This window comes from Acipenser ruthenus, chromosome 22 (assembly GCF_902713425.1).
Source record: "Acipenser ruthenus chromosome 22, fAciRut3.2 maternal haplotype, whole genome shotgun sequence".
Classification (NCBI taxonomy): Eukaryota; Metazoa; Chordata; class Actinopteri; order Acipenseriformes; family Acipenseridae; genus Acipenser; species Acipenser ruthenus.
In genome coordinates, this window is record NC_081210.1 from 29,791,056 (window position 1) to 29,813,718 (window position 22,663).

Below are 22,663 nucleotides of genomic sequence, written 5' to 3' on the forward strand. Positions count from 1 at the left end.
TTTGGATTTGATAAAGCGGGATATCTCAGCGCCTGAACAACCTGTGGGCCTCCGAGTTGAACCCAGACAAAATGAAAACATTCCCACAAGTTCGCCTGCTTTTCCTGTGGAGCAGGGGAGGGGAGGGGAGGGGAGGGGAGGGGGGTGGTTTCTATATTTGATGCTGAAGTGTTTCTCTTTCCCTCTAAGTGTGGAGTCAGCTGGTGTGTGGAGAGAGTTTGAAACCCGAGCCCATCCTGAGCTCACTTCCTCCATTTACTTCGATTCAGACACTAATGTGACATCTGGAGCCTTCGGACCGGGCCAAGTAGTTCCCCCCTCATGAGATGAAGTCCAGCTGTCACTGTGGTGTGTGGAGCCTGTGTGCGAGGGGGTCAGTCCTTCTAGAGCAGCAACGGGATTCACTGACTGGGAGAAATCAAGGGACGCCCAGTACTCTCTGAATTAATGGAATGGTGTTTGCTTAACAACTGCAGAGATACACGCTGGTAAGGAATCTGAATGTGTATTTATATGAGAATGAATGTATTCTGTGCTCTGTGATACCTGCATTAGTAAAACCAAAACATTGAGATACTGTATGTTGTGGCATTTTCCCAGGAGATCCCATTGATCTGACTGGAAGGTGTGTAAACTATAAACTTTGTTTTGATTGTTATTGTAGAAACTAGAAAGTAACATTTGACTGAATACACAACATATTACTGGCACTAATTTAAAGATGTACTATATATCCAGGGCGACTTACAGTTGTTACAAGATATCACATTATTTTTTCATACAATTACCCATTTATACAGTTGGGTTTTTACTGGAGCAATCTAGGTAAAGTACCTTGCTCAAGGATACAGCAGCAGTGTCCCCTACCAGGGATTGAACCCACAACCCTCCGGTCAAGAGTCCAGAGCCCTAACCACTACTCCACACTGCTGCCCTATATATAAAATAATGTGATATCTTGTGTAACAATTATAAGTCGCCCTGGATAAGGGCGTCTGCTAAGAAATAAATAATAATAATAATAATAATAATAATAATAATAATAATAATAATAATAATAATAATAATAATAACTATGCTATAATAAATGAAATGCTGTAATAAAAAGTTGCCTCTTCATAAAACTATTCCCTAGAATTCCTTTGTTATATAACATAAAACAAGAAATGTGCTTATTTATGCATCCACATTGTGTGTGTATTGGGGGGGGGGGGGCTTTTAATTAAGCATTTAAACAAAAAAATGAAATATTTTCTATACGTAGTCTAATAAATGTTCATATAGAATAACAACAAAATCAAACATGTGGTCCTTCAATTGATCTAAGTGGAGTAAATATATAACAAACAGACTGCAACAACAAAGGGACGCCTACATTCTGGAGGTCAGAGTTTAGAGAGGCAACGACCAGCATTCCACAGGGCGGAGTCACAGGGAGAGCCACGCCCCTGGGAGCATAATGAGCAAGGGGCGTGTCTCTAATCCCCCATACAGGTGCCCCTTCCATGCTTTATTGCCGTTAGGACACAGGGAGATAAAACTAGGAAACTAAAAAATAAAAATATTTATAGACACAGGTTTTATTTTCTTGTAGTTGCATATGAAGTTACAGATGCATTTTTGTTTGTTTGTATTTCATTCTGCTTCCAAGTAAGAACTATCATATTGATTCAAAATGGCACAATGGAGTTATTATTATTGCTAATGATAGTAATAGCAGCAGAATGCTCTTTTGTTTTACTTAACTTTTGCCTTTTTTAACTTTTACACTTTTACATGGTACCTTGGCTTCCTGTTTTGCTTGTTGGCATCAGATGGATTGATGTGAAGTGGTGTCTGGATAATAATTGCACAGTGAACACACAGGTGAATAATAGAGCAGTCTAATTGCACAATGAGCACACAGGTGAATAATAGAGCAGTCTAATTGCACAGTGAGCACACAGGTGAATAATAGAGCAGTCTAATTGCACAGTGAACACACAGGTGAATAACAGAGCAGTCTAATTGCACAATGAACACACAGGTGAATAATAGAGCAGTCGAATTGCACAATGAACACACAGGTGAATAATAGAGCAGTCTAATGCACAATGAACACACAGGTGAATAATAGAGCAGTCGAATTGCACAATGAACACACAGGTGAATAATAGAGCAGTCTAATTGCACAATGAGCACACAGTTATGCCAGTAGAACAGCAGTGCTGTGGCGGTTGTATAAAGTGGTAGGATAGTCAGTGTCGTCTTCCTGCTGTGCATCCCAGACAGCACAGTACTTATCCATGCACACATTTCCACAGCTGAGCTTTGTTCTATTAATCTATTTAATCAATTCTTCAAAAGCATTGATCACAGTGAATTAATCTTAATGTATCTTGGTGGATGTAATTGCAGTCTATAAGGCTCATGTTTTTGTCAAACTTCACTACAGTGCTTTCTGGTTTTCCACCATGATTTTCTAGGCTTTCTCTGTGCCCACTGGTCGATGATATACTGTACCATGCATTTACCATGGTGAAATACAGGACACATTAATGAAAGGAACAGAGTTTAGGTCTCGTATTTTGTGCATGCTGTGCAAGAAATAACTGGGGCACGCTTTTTATCATGATTAGATGATCTATAATCAGCAGCTTGTGAAATGCATTTCTACTACAGAGCCATTGCTCTTGTCGAGTGGGGGAGGACAGTGTTCCTAGGTTATATAGGGCCTTGCTTTTTCGTTTGGCAATGTGGCTGTGCAACAACTATTAGCTGACACTCAAATGAAAAAGTAATATAATATAGCAACTGTAGTGCAGCCAAATATACCCCAACACCCCTTAATGACATGAACACATGACTAGCAGGGTATCTGGGCTGCGCTGTGCTCTAGCATGCAATAGAATGCATGTCAGTCAGTAGTGGAAGCAGCAGCTGGCTGGTTAGTGACAGAGAAGAAGGTATTGAAGGTGTAGGTCCATTTCACTCTCCAGGGGAAATGAACAAGGATGAGCAACACTATTGAAAGAAGGGCTTCAATCAGGATACTCTATAAAACAATATGACTGTATCTCAAGTAAGCTATTACCTGTGAATAATAATAATAATAATAATAATAATAATAATAATAATAATAATAATAATAATTATAATAATAATAATAATAATAATAATAATAATAATAATAATAATAATAATAATAATAATAATAATAAAACAAAGACAAGGGGTAGTTGATAAAGACCGATTCATTCACTTCAACGCATGTGAAAATGGGGGGGCGAAGGGGGGGGGCGTCCCCGCTAAACCATTTATCTTAATCAATCAAGCAAGTAAGAAATGTCAGTGAGTGTGTCAATCGACCCGGCAGTCGATCAATAGCAAGCAGAAAAGCATCCTGCCAGCACCTCCATGTGTGCGGACTGGAAGTTCAAATGGAATTCTATATTTAATCTTCACCTTGGACACATCGTGTTGTTCCCCTTTTGTTTGCAGAGTCCCATACAGTATTTCCACAGTGTTAGCTGTGCTGCTTATTTTCTTTCATATCAGAATAGCAGAAAGAATAGGATGAATCATCCAATCAGGCATTTTTATCCTTGACGGCCCACAGATTATTGACCATATGATTCAGTGTTTTAACTACAGCCCTTTGTCAAAAGCTCCCAAATCATCAATATAAATAGCATTGCAATGCAAGCTGAACAAAATAAGAGAAACAGTTCCAAGATTAAAGGACTGAGTCCTTGTGTTTGATTACAGTCTGCCTGACCTACAATTGATTGCCATTACATTAGGAACACAGCCTTCTCAGAGTTTGCAAATGTTTAATGCCGACATCTAAAACGAATGAATATTGCTTTCTATACTGTTGTTCCAGGCTTGCGGCTGTGTGTTTTAATGCCTGAGGGATGTGAAGTGTGAAACTTGTTGCTGCTGTTTCTTGTAAGCCCCCCTGCCCCCCACCCCCCTCCCAGTGCCCCCCCTCCCGGTGCCCCCCCCCCCCCCCCAGCGACAGTGGCTTTTATTTCCTCGCAGGATAAACGAACACAGGAGGATGAAAACACAGTCTGTTACAAACAGCAAGGGAGCTGGCTGGGGAAGATGAATCTCTTGCCATGTGTTTCTATATCCCATGCAGAAACGAGGGGGTATAATTAGAAGGAGCTCGGCTCACATTTCTCTGGGTTTGGATGCTCTTCTGTACCCCACTGGGCTTCTGGAGCTGTTAACTCTTTCAGCACCGCAGCAGAGGCAGGCTCGTCTCCGATTTCTAAAACATGCCTGTGTTTAATCCCTCATGAGGACGCCATAACTTAGGAAACTTGATTAAGGATGCATGTGGACCAGTAAAAGGGGCTCTGAATTATTGCATTCCTTTAATACACCAGAGACTGGACAGTTGTCTGTGTAACCAGACATATCAATAACAAGTTACGCATCATTTAAGGTCTACTTTCTTCGCCTGTTATCTGTTAACAACACGCTAACCAGCCCGTTAACGGATGTTGCTCAATAGTATAGATCAAACTGTTTGTAAAATAAAAAAAAGGTGCATTAAAATAAACCCTGATCTCAACTGCTAAACTATACTACAGTGACATCTTCAAAAGTGCCTTCAAACCTTTTCCAGTGGCATGATCGACTCGGGGGTCGTGAAGTTGGGGTCTGATGTTTGCTGAACAGTTTTAGCTGGCCTTTTTCTACTGGTTTATAAATACACATGGTTGCTGGTATATATTGACTAACCGTTACCAAAATAATGAACAACAGTGGTGACACAGAACAGCAATCCGTGGTCGCAGGCAGTGCATTGCAATCCTTTCAAAACTCAATGGCACCCCAATAGCACAAACACAACCAGCAGTGTACACACGGACACACAAGCAATCCCCATTGTTCTGAATAGCTCACATTCTGCAGTAGTAATTAGATGAGCCTTTTATATGAAACTATTAGAGCTACCTGTTGCATACATTCTTCATCTTCTCCTGTGACTTATACAATATTACTTATAGTTATAGATACAGCATGTGATATATATGTGATTTTTCTTGGCTTTTGAATTATTAGCAAAACTAACACACAAAACTATAGTATATTGTGTACCAATATATTATATAAAGCGGGTGTGCTGCAGCAGTTGGAGCTGGGATACACTGTATGAGCTCCATCCATTAACGAGGAAGCTAGTGAAAGTAAAAAGCCTTGCAAGCGGTTCTGTGCTGTAAATTATGGATGGAGCGTGGGGAGGCTCTTTAAGTCATGTCAATCCCAGCGATGGCAGGACTCCCCCAGGGGATGGACCGTGGGGAGGCTCTTTAAGTCATGTCAATCCCAGTGATAGCAGGACTCCCCCAGGGGAAGGACCGTGAGGAGGCTCTTTAAGTCATGTCAATCCCAGCGATGGCAGGACTCCCCCAAGGGATGGACCGTGGGGAGGATCTTTAAGTCATGTCAATCCCAGCGATGGCAGGACTCCCCCAGGGGATGGACCGTGGGGAGGCTCTTTAAGTCATGTCAATCCCAGCGATAGCAGGACTCCCCCAGGGGATGGACCGTGAGGAGGCTCTTTAAGTCATGTCAATCCCAGCGATGGCAGGACTCCCCCAGGGGATGTACCGTGAGGAGGCTCTTTAAGTCATGTCAATCCCAGCGATGGCAGGACTCCCCCAGGGGATGGACCGTGAGGAGGCTCTTTAAGTCATGTCAATCCTAGCGATAGCAGGACTCCCCCAGGGGATGGACCGTGGGGAGGCTCTTTAAGTCATGTCAATCCCAGCGATGGCAGGACTCCCCCAGGGGATGTACCGTGAGGAGGCTCTTTAAGTCACGTCCCCTGCTCAGCTTGTTCTTCTTGTTGTTTTTGAGCTCAGCATTCCGAGGGGTCAGGTTGCCGTGCCGCTGCAGTGTTTGGAAAGCGCAGTCTAATTCTGTCCTGTGGGGAGGGGGAGGGGGTGGGGGTAGTGTTACAGCCCGGGACGGGTGCTGCTATTTACCCAAAGCACAGGGGAGGCCTCTCCCGAATGTTGCCACTATTCCACAGCAAGCCTTTCCAACACATAGCCTACAGCCATTTCAACCTGCCCTGTGCAGTCCTTCTAAATATCACCACCTTTCAAATATTAAACATAGGACCAAACCTGACCCTTTACTTACTTTTAAAAACAAATACACTTAAGAGACTCAAATTCAAAAACTAAGAGTTTTACTACTTTTTTTATTAAAACTAAATTTTAATTGTTGAATGTACATGTAGAAATGTTTCTGGTTTTTTTTTTGGGGGGGGGGGGGGGGTGTTTTTACTGTTTGGGACAAAAGCCTTGGGTACAATTGGGAGGTAGAAAGGACGCTTCAGGCAGCACACTCCCTGACAAACTCGCCAGAGCAAAGCAGTGAGAGGCCAAATGAAATAATCTGTAATACTGCAATATTGATGCAGCAAAAGAGGAACTAAAGGCATGCCCATCTGTTGGTCTCCAGTGCTCCCAGCCCCATTGCTGCTGTGGCATGTGAGCAGTCTGTATTGTAATGCAGTATTATTTTCCATTGTGCTGGAAGGTGTTTGGTTGAATATCAGGAGAGAAACATGGTCATGCTCTTTTTCTTCATGAGAAATATAAGCATGTGCCTGTGGCCAGGAAGACTGGTACTTCTGTCTCAGTGTATAAGCCAGGTTATTTGTGGGCGCTGGTTTTGTGTTGCTAGACTGGTACCTCTGTTTGCATAGTCATGTGTAAGAGAGGCTGGTCTCAGCACGTTTCTAGGGCTCATTCAAGTGAAACTGACTCTGCTAATCATGGAATCATGAATCCTTACATGTACAACAGGGATGGAAATAAGACTCCCATTGCATAGCAGTTTGATCCATTTCTGGTTTTACCTTGAGTTTAATAAGTCACGCCTGAGCTTGTTACCTAGCCACTGTGGCTAATCAAAATCGCAGTAAAACCTGGAATGGGTGAAACTGCTATGCAACAGGAGTCTTATTTCCATCCCTGTATAATCAAGAATATCAGACAGAGGAAGAGCCATAGTAATATTGATATTCCATCTGCTGGCAAAGCTAGTGCGCTCAACTCATGCATCGTGTGCACTGGGCTTGCCTTATGGAAGCAGCCCTCCACAGCATGCAGGCTGGTACTGTTCACAGTGACTGTGTGCTGCACTGCCGCACTGTGGTGATGTGCTGTAATTGATTTGCCACTGTGTTCACTTTCTTTCAATAGGCTGAAGCTAGTTTTGTAACTAGCTTTGCACTGGTTCAAGAGGTTGAATTTCAAATGGGTGGTCGGTAATAATGTTGCCGGTGGTGTAGTTTCATACGATCTGTCGGCTGGTTCTGAGCATGATGACAGATCTACATTGTCCCGTGGTTCTGATCTAATCTAATACACAAGCGAGATAGAGAGGACAGCTTTGATCTGTGCTTCACTCAGCATGCTTCACTGTCGCGTTGCTTTTCTAATCTGTCTCCTCTGTCTTACCAGATTTCAACAGATCCTGTAGCAGGCAGGAGCATGGCACAGTAAGTGGGAGGGACTCTCCATTCTCTACAGTGGAGCACTAAACCTCGACTAAGTTTGTTCCGAGTACTCAAGCCCCACTTGTATGGAACATTGGTAAACACTGTAAAGGAATTCCCATCCAAGGCTTTTCATAACTGCTTTCTTTCCTTATTGCCTCTTTAATCATTGCGAGACGTTTTTGATCTTCTTACAGTTGCTTAATGGATTCCAATGTGATTTGATTATTTTTGTAATGATTTTGTGCTCACATTTACTCATTAAAATTGCATGAAAAAGGAACTCAGTCAAACCAGCAGTAAATGAATGTAGCGACAAAACGTAATTATATTCAACGTAATTGTTCACTTATCACAATAAATGCACCTCCCTAAAGAATGAAAATAAAATATAAACAAATCAGGCTTCATTTTAAATTGGAAATGCACTCAAAACCGGCTTTAGCAGTAATCAGTAACATTTCACCAGCTCTGTGTTTGTCTGTTTGTGTGTGTCTCTAAGCGAGTCTGCATGTGTGTGCTGTAGCTCTGTCATGTGTGTCTGTGTCTCTTTAGGTCTGTGTGTCTGTGTGTGAGTATGTCTATGTGTGTCTGTCTGTAGGTCTGTGTGTCTGTCTGTAGGTCTGTGTGTCTGTGTGTCAGGACTGTGTATCTCTTCACTGTGTTTCTCCCTCAGGGTCCAGAAGAAGACGACCTCTGTGTCACTGACCATCTCGTCCTGTATGAGAGAGTCTTCGTCCTCCTTCTCCTCCTCCAGCTCCGTGCTCCAGCAGAGACAGTCCAGCCTGGCCCAGCCGCTCTGCATCAACTCCCAGCAGGTACGCTGCGCCCTGCAGCCCCAATGCAAAAACACACTGGTGAGTCTTTATGTAAACTGTTTAACCAGTAACAAGGCACTGAATATCTCCCTCTCCCTTTCACTGCAGACCCAGAGTCCCTCCTCCAGCCACAACTATGCAGGGAATGGAGGAGTGACCCCAGCATTTGTGAAGGTAAAGCATAGCAAAGTGTAGCAAAAGATTGTGAAACCACAGTAAGCACAATAAAAAACAAATATGGCAACCCATACTATGTGTATAGTGGTAAACGCATGGGTAAAGTACAAAACTGCAATGGAAATGTCTCATTGTAAAGTTTCATGTTGCTTTCAGTGCCTCCACGACATCAGTACTGTGAAGGGCCAGCTGGTGGTGCTGGAGTGCCGTATCCGGGGGACCCCCCCTCTCCAGGTGCTCTGGTTCCGAGAGGAGGAGCAGATCCTGGACTCGGCTGACTTCCGCATCCTCAGGAAGAGTGTGTGCAGTCTGTCACAGCATTGCAGTGTACTGTAAACCAGCCCAACCAGAGATAAGAGAGAGCTGGGAGGATGGGAGGCAGTGTGGTCTAACCGTAAACCAGTCCAACCAGAGATAAGAGGGAGCTGAGAGGCTGGGAGGCAGTGTGGTCTAACTGTAAACCAGTCCAACCAGAGATAAAAGAGAGCTGGGAGGCTGGGAGGCAGTGTGGTCTAGTGGATAGAGCTGAGGGACTGGGAGGCAATGTGGTCTAGTACATAATGCTGAGGGACTGGGAAGCAGTGTGGTCTAATAGATAGTGCTGAGTGACTGGGAGGCAGTGTGGTCTAGTCTAAATGGTTTAATAAAATGTTCAGCAGTTTGAGTCAATTTAATAAAAACTCAAGTGCTGAATCTGTCAGACTTATAACAGGACATTATATTTGTATAGGTAGGGTCAAAGAAGTCTATAGTATGAACTGTGATAAAAAGAAAAAGTCTGTATTTAACTGTGGTCCCTTATCTCTCTTTCAGAGGCCAGCTCCGTCTCAGTGCCTGGTAAGTTTAACTGCAGTTCTGAAATGTATTCAAATATAACACCTGGATTATGTATGAAACTAGAGACACAGCCAAGTGAACCATTTATTTGACTAGCAGGGCAATGTTCTTGCTATGCCTTGAATGTCCACCAGAAGGCAGAACGGTCCCAAAAACACTTATATATTTTTCATTTCTCTTCCAGTGCTGAATTTGAAGAAAGCTAGGTTTAGCATCGGAATGTATTACAGTAGCCCAACAAAAATAAACAACAAGGAATCTCGTTTTCTCTCTACCATTCCCCCTGTGTCTCTCTATCTCTCTCTCTCTCTCTCTATCTCTCTCCCTCCTTCCCCCCTCTCTCTCTCTCTCTCTCTCCTTCTCTCTCTCTCTCTCTCTCTCTCTCCCTCCTTCTCTCTCTATCTCTCTCTCTCCCTCCTTCTCTCTCTATCTCTCTCTCCCTCCATCTCTCTCTCTCTCTCTCTCTCTCTCTCTCTCCCTCCTTCTCTCTCTATCTCTCTCTCCCTCCTTCTCCCTCCTTCTCTCTCTCTCTCTCTCCCTCCTTCTCTCTCTCTCTCTCTCTCTTTCTTCTTTGTTGCTTTCCCCTCTCCCTCACATTCTCACTACCTCTCATCCTGCCTCTCCCTCTCTCCCCCTCAGAGGAGGTGTGCACCCTGGTGATCACAGAGGCTTTCCCAGAGGACTCTGGCTTGTTCAAGTGTGTGGCGGGTAACCAGTACGGCACAGTGTCCTGCAGTGCTCTGCTCGAGGTGTACTCCGGTGAGTCCAGCCCAGGTCTTTAAACGATGCCATTCATCTGGGCTGGAGGGTTAGGGTTAGTCGCCCTGCCCTGGAGAAACCGATGGCACCCTGACTTATTAGATAAAGTACAACTCTCTGGTTGGTTGGAATAGACACCTGCACACCACCTAGGCACTGTGTCTGAAGGTTTGCATCACATGCTGCAGTTTGTTAGAACATTTTGTACCGAGGGCTTTTGGAAAGCTCTGGTTTGTTTTGTAGCTGTGTATCGGGGTGTCTGAATGTTACTGTATGTTGGAGACACCTCACACCCCTGCAGTAGGTATATGGTCTTCACGTATCACGTCACGTCACGTATCCCAAACAGTGCAGTGTGTTTATCATGGCTCCCGTCTACAGCGTTAGAAAGCACTGCAGGTAATCAGAAGGTGCACAGTGCTCCTCTCTCAGTCCAGCCTCTTGTTCCGCAGGTGTGGACGAGGTCCTGGCTGAGGGTGAGCTCTCGCAGGCAGAGGAGGACTTCTCTTCATTCCTGTGCGACCCCTCGGGGATCCCCCCGCCCCCCGAGTGGCCTGACAGTCCAGAGGAGGAGAGCGCCCCCCCACTCCCGCCCCAGAGCTCCACACAGGGGTGAGTCTGCCAGCCATCCTGCACCGACTCCAGCAGACAGTGCACTGGTCCTGCACACAACACCCAGTCCTTGTTTAGGTATTGGGTCCTGAGACCAAGACCGGATGATCGCACTCATCATCACAGCATGAGTATGTGTCACCTGTGAGTGTGTAGGGATGGAAGTAAGACCCCCATTGCATAGCAGTTTGATCCATTCCTGGCTTTGCTAGGAATTTAATAAGACACCCCTGAGCTTGTTAGCTATACACACTGTGGCTAATCAAGCTCTGGAGTGGGTGAAGCTGCTGTGCAATAGGAATATTATTTCCCTCTCTGGTGTGTAGGTTTACTATTAGGAGTTGTTCGTGCAGATATAGAGGAGGAACACATTACTGAACAGGGGTCTGGTTCCTCAAACTCAATAAAATAATCAGCTAAAATTTGAGATTTGAAATAAATACATAAAGGTGGTGTTTTTTCCATGAACCACAATGTAATCACTGAACCAGCTCATCACCCCGCGGGTTTTTTCACTACCTGAGTGGTTTTACTCCACGCCCATTTCCCCAGTGCTTGCAGGAGCTGAAAGTGGGGGCTGCGGGCACAGGCGCAGTGAAGGGGGAGCAAACAAAGCGCCAGTGTGCGGAGATAGCTCGAGCCACCGAGCCGTGTCCATTGATTGTACAGCGGAAAACATCCACAATGGGAATCCCGAAAGCAAACCAGGATCCGGGGTTATTTTCAAAATAAAAGTTTAAAAGCCTCCGCCATGTCCATTATTATTATTATTATTATTATTATTATTATTATTATTATTATTATTATTATTATTATTATTATTATTATTGCCCAGCCTCAGTTCCCGTATGAACTTTCTTTCTTTCTTTTGTTTAAAATGTACGTCTTCAAGCTTAAACAACTTATGTTTTATTTATTTATTAAGCACAATTAAAATAAAAAAACAAAGACCATGTGTAAAATTGCGAGTTTGTGGTGAAGCTAATTGTTAAATATTTTGCCAGGAGATATTTTGTTTAACGTCTTAAGCCAGTCCTAATTTCGTAGGCGGTAATGTGTCTATTATAATAAACGTATGCTTGCTAGTGCTAGCGGCTGTATGCTGTGGTAACACGCAGTTGAATGTGGGGGCTCCGCACAGCAACACAGACAGCGGTTCTTGAACGGGACTTGTACTCTGAAATGCGGATGATCTGTGGTGCTGGGATGCGCAGGCGGACCCTCGCGAGCGCGTCACAGTCTGCACCGGTGTGAATAAGAGCAGCTGATGGGGTTTGATTGCACCACTTTGAAAGTTGCGTGCCGTTTAGAAACTTGTCTGCGCGGTACACACCCGAATGTGTTCAATGTTAAAAGAAGACTAACCGCAACAGATTGTTATATTAAGGTAAGTCCATACTGAAATGTGCAGGTGTATTTAAAAAAAAAATCGAAGAAAACGCTATAGAGTAATGTTAATTATTCATCCTAATTGAGGTTAATTGCACCTGCACAGTTTTTGTTATTGTGATTTATTTGTATTGTTTGTTTGTTCCTGTACATTTACTGCTTGTTTCACAGACCCCGATTAACACTAACACCTAAACCCTAAGGTAACATTAGGCTGTTCAGGATTCGTGCCAATGGATCTGTGAAACCAGCCATTAAACGGTATTGGACATTATTACAATAAATAAATAAGAGACCGGTAAAGACGTGTTTCCAGCTTGGAGAATGCATGCACATCCCATAGCCGCGTGTTCTTGATTTGGTATTTCTTGTGGAATGATGTCTAATTATTGTGCCGTTTGCAGAATAATACCCGCAGTGTATAACAAACTAAACTACGGAGGCTGTCAGTGTATCCAGTGAAGACGTGCCAGTCACTATGATCGGTTCATCTCTCCTGATCTTTCCGCTGAACGTTGTGAATCTGCGCTGAAATGTATTCAAGTCGGTCGTATCTCGTACATTAAATAACTAACTAAAAAAAACCAAAAACATTGTTTGTCATGTTATTTGTTAAATAAATGATGTTCATTAAAAAGTGTAAGAAACAAAACCCCAGTAACGATAATAAACAAAAGTAGGCTAGCAGTAAATGAATAGTCGAAAAGGACACCTGTACTTACATGCGTAATAGTTTGGATTGTTTTAGCATATTCGTGTTAATGTACCGGAATTCTTCGCGGTTGTGTTAATGGTACCGTACTTGCCATTCACCCCTAATTAGAATGTACCTGTTACACAGGACATATCGACGCCACCGGAATCCCATAGTTAATATTACACGCTGTTCTATATGGGCGGGCGTGCTAACAGGTTTGCGAATTGTAATTTTACAACAGTTCTGTATAGGAAAGGAGATTCAAAAGTTACTACTGTACTTCCAACTTTTAAATACTACATGCATTCAACAAGAACAAAATGTAACCCAGAACCCCAGTCCAATTGTTTACATAGAAGGGTAAACAAAACGCCTATTGTACTCTTTTTATAATATACCTGTATGTTTTTAAAGGCATGCATACTTCTGTTTCGTTTGTATTTTTTCAGTATTTCCACATGGAAGTGGTTGAACTGGCTCGGTGTAACTCCAGCCCTAGCAGTGAAAGTAAAAGCTGTAGATTTCTGTGCTGGGGGACTGGCAGGGTATTCCCATAGTGTGTGTCATTCTGCCAGCAGTTAGGATAGGGTTCCGGAATGCATGATGTCATGGAAGATTGGGGGACTTTAACACTCTTTATTCACTCTGGTTTGTTTAGTTCTTGGAACTGAGTCGGAATAGAAGAGGGCGTATTGTCTGGATACCTGATCTACACGTTGTAGCAAACATTTGCCATTGGCCAAAAATTCTCTAAGCTGTTGTGTTGAGGAGGGTAGATCTGTGTTTGTTTTTTTCATTTTGTTTCCCAGTACAGTACTATGAGTGTATATGTTTACAGAACAACATAGAAGTGGTTTGAAGTTCACTCTGTCTCTATAGGAAGTTTGGGTGAAGCTGAAAGGATTGACTGTGAACTTTGGTGTAGTCTTTGATCCCGCTCATGGAATTTTAAATTATCAAATTAAGTTGAGGTTTGAACTCTTGCATAAATCACTTTCTTAAAGCTGAAGTCAGAGATATGATGATGTGAATCATTTACATGTCTATACCAGGTAACAAACTCAATAAATACATGAAAATCAATTACTGACAGTTTAAATAAGTATTTTTTATTTATTTCCGAATTCAGCTCTTACCACAGAGAGGGAGGAGGGAAAGTGAAACTCGATAGCTCTGGTGATCCTGTCCTGTAAAGATCCTTGATTTAGAGTTTCACTGTATTGAAAGTGGGCTCGGAGAGGGGGCTGGGCGTGCACGATTTGCCCTTTTGCCAAAGTCCATCGTCCAGCCCTGGCCAGTGCAATCTGCGTCAGTGAGGAATACTCTGGAGCACGCCACAGCCAGCACCTGTTGTGTGAGATCAGATCCCTTTCCTAGCTTCAGTGTAATCGCTATGGAACATAATCGCCATGCATTTGTTCCATTCCAATGCAGACCTTTCCAGCTCCATTGTCTCCAAAGCTCTGGAGTACACGGGCTGTGCAACCAGAGCCCATTCCAGCAGAGACAGTGGTGCTATCCCATCAGAAAGGAACACTAGAAAACAGAAGGCTGAGCTCCTGCAGGTCATTAGCGGGGCTGCATGTGAGATTCTGGCTAGAAGGGTACAACTGTTTCAAATGGCCTCAATGGATGTCTTGGAGCAGCTGTGCAGGAAGTCAATATTTGCATCTGACAGGGCTTTTGTTTATACAGCGCAAACATGCGTGCGTTTAGTTATTTGAATGCCTGATTTTGATTAATTTAACCTCATGTGAAATGCATAACTCCCCCTGCATGTAAAAAGTGTGACAGAAGGGGTCTCCACTTTATCCCTGTATATTCAGTGAGCAGAGTACAGATTAAATAATTCTTTACAATGGCTGCTGTACCAAGGTGATATTGTAGAATGAATAAAACACTGGGCAACCTAAAGAGACAACTTAATGTACCAACAGGAGATTAATCTTGATACTCCAAATTGCATCCTCACATTTTTTTATCAATAGAGAAGCTGTATTCATGCTCCTATCTAACTGCTGCCCTTCCTTGTATTCCAGTGAGTTCTGGGATCTGCAGGAGCACAGAGCCTCCCTCTCTGAAGCAGCCAGCTCCTGTGCACAGTCCCGGGTCTCACCCGAAGTCTGCACACTGCCACCCCCGCCAGTCGAGGAGGAACCCCCACAGCGTCAAGCCAGCTCAAGCCAGCCGAGGAAGCAGCAGGACCCCGCCGGCGACATGAGCACGGTCAACGTGCCCTCCTACTCTCCCACCGTCTACCCCCCCAGCATGTTCAACTATGAGAGGCCCCGCCACTTCATCCAGTCCCAGCCGCTCTTCCAAGCGCCCAGCTACGAGAGCCTGCAGGGGAAGCAAGGCCAGCAGGGTCAGGCTCCCTTCCCTAATGGTCATGAGCCTTCCCCTTCCTCCTCCACTCTCGGCTCCCCTGTGTCTACCCCCTCCTCTCCGAGAGAGCAGCCTGCCGCCCCCTCACACGCTACCATGCGCTCCAGTGTCACCCTGATGCCAAAAGTCTCCTTGAACACCGCCCCCCAGTCTCCTGCTGCCTTCCTCTGCTCCATCCTGCCTTCACAGTCTGCCTCTGCTCCCCAGCCCAAACCTGTCTCTTTCTTCCAGCCCAAGACTGCTTCTCACCCCCAACCCCAGCCTCTCCTCGCCTCCAAGCTGCAGCCTCCTTCCCCTCTGTGTTCTCAACCCTCTCCGTCTCCCCCCAGCGTCTCCCCCTCTCTGCCCAAGTCCTCCCCCGTGCAGGCCCTGTCTCCCGCTGCCTTCCTCGGCTCTGTGCTGCCCACCCAGCCGCCTGCAAATCCCAGAGGATCTCCGGCCTCGGACAGGTAAGAGCTGCTCACTTTGAGATGCTGTCCAGTCCTGCTGGAGTTTCTAGCACACAAAAGATGAAAAGCAAAAGTACAAAACACTAGAGGGGAGGGAAAATCAAATCTACAGCCTTTTGAACAAAGACTCCTTTACAGGACTTAGCAAGTGCAGATTTTGTTCCTGATACAGTTGTACAAAACAGCAATATGGCATGCATGTTATCCACAGAAAAAAAAAAAAACCTCCTTCGGCAGGCAGGTTTAAGGGGGCAAAAGGGTCATTCTACTGCTGCAAAGTGGTGAAGGTCAAGTGGAATGGAGACTCCAGATTTAGATGTTGCTGCTTTCGGTCACACAGATTTAAACATTGCAGCAGAATTTGGATGCCTGCTTGTGTACTGTTTTATACATTGCTTTTAATGCATCCAGATTGAAATACTGAGCTTCAGGAGGACAGCTTTAGCTGCTCTGGTTCACTGGTAGCCTTCACACTGAAGTGCTGTTGTCCGCTGATCAGTTTCCCCAGGCCCCTCTTGAAGACCCCCCGGCCTGCCCCCCGCTCCACAGATGAGCAGATCCAGGGATCGAAGGACGCGCTCATCCAGGACCTGGAGAGGAAGCTGCGCTGCAAAGAGGCTCGCCGGCAGAACGGGAGCCAGGTACCACGCTGTGACTCTGGGGCTCTGCTTTGGTCTTCAGGGATGGAAATGAGACTCTTGTTACATAGCAGTTTCACCCATTCCAGGTTTTAGTGCAAGCTTGATTATCCACAGCATATAGGTAACAAGCTCAGCTTATTAAACTCTTAGTAAAACCAGGAATGGATCCAACTGCTGTGCAGTGGGAGTCTTACTTCCATCCCTGAATTACACAACAAAACTGGTAACAAGCACATGCTTTTCGGCTTCTTAATCAAACCTTGAGATTTGTTTGTTTCTATTTTTGACTTCACTGATTCGGTCCCCCCCACTCTCCCCATGTAGCCAGATTGACTCTCCATTCTAGGAACTCTCCCTTCTAAGAACCCCTTTGAAACAGGCCTGCTTTCATCTGATATGCCTCTAACCATGGGAAGTGAATTCCAGTGGGCGTTGGGTCAGAGGCCACTGATCATTCTAATTTTACTCTTATTTGGTGGTGCTTCGTTTCTGTACTGGTGAGGGGTGGATAGGTTAGATTTGATTGTTGGGATCTCTGTGGCAGTATCGGGGTGCTGATGGATTTTCCTTTTCTGTCCCTGTACAGAAGTTGACCTACGAGGAGCGAATGGCTCGCAGGTTGCTGGGTCCTCATAACGCAGCCTCTGTGTTCGATCTTGACAATTCTGAGGACTCCCACCTGGAACAGGTACAGAGAATTTATTTTGTTTTGTTTTTCCTTCAACTGATGGAGAAACATTTTGCAAAAATCTATACACGCTATGTGGTCATGTAAAAAATAAATGGTGATAGCAAAAAAACAAAAACGAACACGTCTCTTAATAACCATGCTAACGGATCATTAGAGTGAAGCAATGTTTCACCAGGATGGGGAGTGTTCTGTTAAGATCAAGGTCTGTGTACTCCAGGGACATTTGTGCTGTGCAGAGCAGTAACTGGGGTTCACGTTCTTCAGTAAATGTAAGCTGTTAAGGGGGTCGGGCGTGCTGCTGGTGTGCTCTTGCAGAAGTGTGTGTCCTCCCTGGGTAGGGGTGTTCTGTATAAGCCCCTGCAAAGGCCACTGTGTGAATTCACGCCTGCTATTCCTGTCCCACACACACAAGGACACAGTGTGCAGGATGCATTCCCGGAGTCGGGACGCAAGGGGATCGCTATGTTATCTCCATTACGACAGTAATGTCAGCAGCGGGCTGCCAGCAACCAAAGGAATGCTATTCACAGACACGGACGAGTGATAGGAAACGGCTAGGGAATATCTAAATGTGGACACACACACACACACAATCAAATAGCAACATCAGTACAAGCTTCTCAATGTGGCTATCGTGAAGAGAATTAGCAGCACCATTTATATAGTAGTTGGAGCACTGGTCTCTTGGAGCATACGAATCACAATATAAAGATTTCTTGGTTTAATTAAATAACCAGTAATTATAAGGTTTCCGCTTGCTTTGGAATGGTTTTAGTATTTCATGGTTTATTTTTCATCAGGTTTTAATGCACTTCAAATGAGTGATGTTGTTTTAGTAGTGATAGTGTAGGAATGGAGACCTCCGTGTTGAGTTGTCTGGCTATTTTCTTCTCTACATTGTGCCACCCAGGGTCTCATCCAGTGGTTAAATTGGGATTTTAGGTGGAACGGTCGTGGCCTGTGTAAGGGGAAAGGAATCCTACTTTCAATCAGAACACCAGGAACAGAATCCTGAAGAGGCGGAACGCCGTTCCGGACCGTTCCACGCCAGTTTAACCCCTGCTTTCATATTGAGTAAAATGGGTTAAGTGCGGTGTGCTCAGTATAGAGTCCTGGTTTCAATAAGCCTGTTGTTGAGGCTTGTGCTGTCATCTCTCCTGGTGCATCTCATAATAACCTCGCCCCTCAACAGCTGTAGGGCTTGCTGTTTGATTTCTTTACAACCCAGATAATCCTGAAAACCAGAATATTGAAACTGAAAACAATGTAGTTGAAACTGAGTGATCAAAGAACCTCCCACTTAATACACAAATATATTGAATTCCCATAAATGCCAGAAGTCGCACCCTAACCAAGTTCAGTGTTATTATGTTCAGTCAAATTCATATCAAAGTCTATTCATAACATTCTCTGCCTTTTTTTTCTCTAATTCCCTTTTCAGCAAGACTCGCCAGACGGAAGGCAGACTGGCACAGGAAAGCTCTGGTATGATGTCATTATTGATTAGCATATAAATATTGTTCCTCATTGGCTCTGAATTCCGTGCAAACCCACCCCCCCCACCCCTGTATACAGAGTACTCAAGCTGTACCCCTGGTTCAACACCTGGAGTCTGGACACATTCATGTTTTAGATTATTACAACACAGTTATTCTCATAATCCACACCGGCAGTACTAATGACACTTATTCAATTTTTTTATTCTAGCATGATTTAATAAGCAACCCTTTTTAATGCCTAAAATCACAAGATAAAACTAAAATTAGACGAACGTTTTTGCCTCCTAGTTTGAGCTGATGAGTGACTTCCTAGTTTGATTTATGTTCGTGTAAGAGCTTTTGGGGACTTTGTTTTGCACCAGAATTGAAGTTAAGTCTGAAGTACATGTACACAAGGGCCCTTGTGGGATGCATGCTGCGGCTGTAGGTCACGGTGTGGACGCTGTGTCAGCTGACTGGGCGTGTGTTGCAGGAGCAGGCCTGGCTCTCGATCAGAGGAGAGCGAGACCGCCTCTATCCAGGAGAAGTGCTACGCCCCCCGATTCTTCCAGGTGCCCCAGGACCTCACCGTGGAGGAGGGCCGCTTCTGCAGGATTGACTTCAAGGTACAGCAGCGCCCCCAGCAGGAGGGGAGGTTCACTGCGTATATGCTGATCTCTACAGAGAAACCAGCAGTCCTTCAGTATGAACAGAGGCATCGTACTGTACGGTGCTTTTGAAAGGATCCTTGCGGCGATGTCCTTGCTTAAAGGGTGTAGTGACACATGCTAAACCAAATTCAACATCCATAATAAAGCCTTAAACTGTAGAATGATCCAGTCCCTCTGGTGTTTTCAGAGCTTGGCATCCATTTGCACTCCTCCCTTTGGATTGTGTGAGAATTTCATTTAAGTGCTACTAAGAAACGAGTAGATTGAAAAAACATTTGGACAAAGTGTTTTTCAAGGTCTTGAGCCCGCTGCACTGCCAGTGATTTTGATTTTCAGTAAGACGTATCTATCCATGTGTGAAGTGCTGAGCAGGTTGTTTCGTGTGTTGGCAGGTGGGAGGCTTGCCCACTCCGGACGTGGTCTGGTATTTGAACGGGAAGCCCATTCGCCCCGATGACTTCCACAAGATGCTGGTGTGTGAGAAGGGGGTGCACTCCTTCATCATAGAGATTGTCACCGTGGACCATGCCGGCGTGTATGAGTGCGTGGCCAGGAACCGAGCCGGGGAGAACCGCTTCACTCTGCAGCTGGATGTCATCGGTGAGACGCTGGCAAGGGCAGAGGAGGCTCCCACTGCACTGCTCTTTTAAGCCATTCCAGTATAGCTTCAACAAACTGGAATATCTCAATCTACTGTGCATTGGGCTACCTCTTCTCACTGTGACTGCAGGAGAGCTTTGGGGCTGCTGATAGTCAGAGTTTCTATGAGCTTAAACTGCAGTGGGTAACAGCCTCCTCTCTTCTGAATCTGCTCTGAGTTCTATAGGCTTGAGCTGCTATTAAGTGCTATTGGTGTTTAGTTAGCTGGACAGATGGATGAATAGCTGATGGATCTGTTATCAGTTTAGAGGGATTCCTGGGCCAGATCTCTGTTCTTGTAACCTGAAGTGCCCAGTTGCTATCTATAGCCATTTAACATGAACAGTACTGCAGTGTTGTAAATTGGTATCCATTTCGCACTGTGCCAGGCTTATGGTGCTCCCTGTTTTGTTCTCAGCTCAGGAGAGGAGGCAGGCCCCTGTGTTCATTCAGAAGATGCAGAACTGCCAGGCAGTGGAGGGCGACACCGTGCGACTGGAGTGCCAGGTCTCTGCCGCTCCACCACCGGAGCTCTACTGGAAGAAGGACAACGAGATGCTGCGTGTGGACCCTGAGCGAATTAGGTATTCAGAGACGCTGCTCTCCTTGTGCTGAGGCTTATTACATTACACCAGTACATCAACGAGCCTGGGTGACCTTAAAGGCTAATCCTAAACTTCTGCAAACCCAAATGTAAAAATAAAGAATTGCATAGAATTAGAATCTCTGTTATTCTGTAACGTTTACCATTTAAGAAGCCCATTGTGTTTCCAGTGGCAGGGGTCTCTCTTGCATTCTGTTTCTGGATTGGAGAGCTGTGGGTGGAGGGAAGGGCACTAAACCGAGGACACTGCTGGTGTTTGACTTGTTGTGTTTCCCCTGCAGCGTGTACCAGGATAACACGGGTCGCCTCTGTCTGCTGATCGAACGTGTGGAGAAGGCTGACGCTGGCTGGTACACTGTGTCTGCCATAAACGACGCAGGGATGTCCACCTGCAACGCCAGAGTGGACATAGGAAGTAAGTGACCACAACCACCCACGGCTGTGCTTCATAGTCACAAGCACAGTACAGTCCCCTACCCAATCTCCCCGACGTGTGTGCAGCATACAATACAGTAATGCATTTATGCAGTATATTCCTGGAAACAAATAACATGGCCTTCCTTTGGAAAGGTACTCCGGCCTATTCGTTAATTTGTTTAGTTTTGTTTTTACTTGGCATGTTTCACCTTTGCTTTAGTCCTTGTTGTCCATGACGTATAGTGCAAGCTAACAGGTGGTCAATTCCTTAAGTGTACAGATGCAATGCAATCTCCTTCTGGGGACTTACTTTGAACAAGCGGGAGAGCTTTCTGTGTGCATCTCACTAGCCAGCCATCTGGAGACTGAACAGCCTATTAAAGTAATGGAGAGCTGTTCTATTGAACCTGCAGGTCACCAGGGTCTGACACTCGGATCACATGGTAGAGCTAGCCTGCGGCTTTGACCTGCAGGTCAGATTTGATGTATGAACTGCTGTTAAATACGGATGCGTGTTCAGCAAAAAATATTTTCGGCTGAGGACGGGGCAGTTTGACATGTTAGCTGAGCTCGGGTGATCTGGGTTCAATTCCCAGTCGGGTCGGAGATTCCTCATAGAATAATGGCTACCTCTATTCTTGATTAGTTTGATAGCGGCCATCTCTTAATCTATTGGTACACAATCTGAAGATAGTCATCTATTAAAACCACTTCCCTCCCCTTGGGCATAGTGCTTTAACGGAGCAACATTTTTAAAAAAAAAAGTCATTGTGGTACCTTAAATGAAATGGGTGTATCACTACTTGTGTACCTAGGCACCATCCATGGGGTGTGTGTGTGTGGTTTTTTTTTTTTTATAGAATTCTCTTCCTTCCTCTCTTTTTCAGCTCGTATGAACAAGTCCACCCCCAGCGGCAGACATTTAAAAGTGCGACCCACATTCAGCCAGTACTCTGTACTGAACGGGCAGAGAGCGGACAGGCGGTCACTGAGCCCAGCAAGCCCTGTCCAGACTGCTCCACTGTACGAGAGCGACGAGCTATAGACTGCATAAAAACACAACGGCACAAAGAGACTGGCTGACTGCTGCGTCTGGGAGATCCAGTTACGGGCAACTAAAACAATCGCTCTCTTACATTCAGAACTATTCTCCAAATTAGTTTTCTTGGAAGTTGATATGTAGCAAATTTTGCTTCTCCAGTTTCACTAAATTAACCCAACGCCCTTTTGACTCTGTTGCACTTTCTGGGTTTAGCACCAACACCCATCGATTTATGAGGGATGGGTGTTGTCCCAGTGCATTTACAGTACAGTGAGCAGTCACTAACACATTAAAACAATTTAGTTCATCCTTGGAAACAGCTTTACAGCCCTCCTAAGCAAATAACTGCCTGAACACTGGAAGCTGTCTGTTTTGCCTTGTAGAATGGCTAGGAACTATATACGCCGAGCAGGGTGAAGGGGCTTAGTGCTATGTGGGTGTGTGTTTTTTGAATGGGTTATGTTTTATTGCACAGAACTGACTGTTGATAAAATATGTATTTATAGTACAGGGGGTTATTTCTAAAGTAAATCAGATTCTAATATTTATATATGTTATTTATTTAAAGCACTGCTGGTACTACACTAACCCCGATTTTGGCATTCACAAGAACCTTATTTCTAGGTTGAGACTGTGTAAATGCATTTTAAAGGGTTATTTTGTGGTGCTTTCCAACACCATGAGCTTGTGAAGGAGCCCTATGTTAATAACAGGTATAAGGAAGCTTGCATTGAACTGTGTATGTATAAGCAGGAAAAATGAGAGCTGCACAATAAAAATAATCTTTAACATAAACAGCAGTGCATGTCTGTTCTGTTTTCCAGATATTGAATACATGCAAATGCTG

At 44.7% G+C, this 22,663-nt stretch overlaps 1 protein-coding gene across 1 annotated transcript; it reads left to right on the plus strand.

Annotated features, from left to right (window-relative positions):
* Positions 1-270: 270 nt before the first annotated feature.
* Positions 271-22,611, plus strand: LOC117431105 (myotilin-like). The gene is made up of 17 exons (XM_058996455.1): positions 271-488; positions 7,476-7,513; positions 8,187-8,328; positions 8,437-8,502; positions 8,662-8,803; positions 9,319-9,342; positions 9,982-10,101; positions 10,554-10,713; positions 14,839-15,633; positions 16,133-16,274; positions 16,861-16,962; positions 18,407-18,450; positions 18,937-19,069; positions 19,507-19,714; positions 20,172-20,337; positions 20,639-20,772; positions 21,662-22,611. The coding sequence occupies exons 2-17, from the start codon at positions 7,506-7,508 to the stop codon at positions 21,817-21,819; spliced, it is 2,544 nt and encodes an 847-aa protein (XP_058852438.1). The 5' UTR covers positions 271-488; positions 7,476-7,505; the 3' UTR covers positions 21,820-22,611.
* Positions 22,612-22,663: the final 52 nt, after the last annotated feature.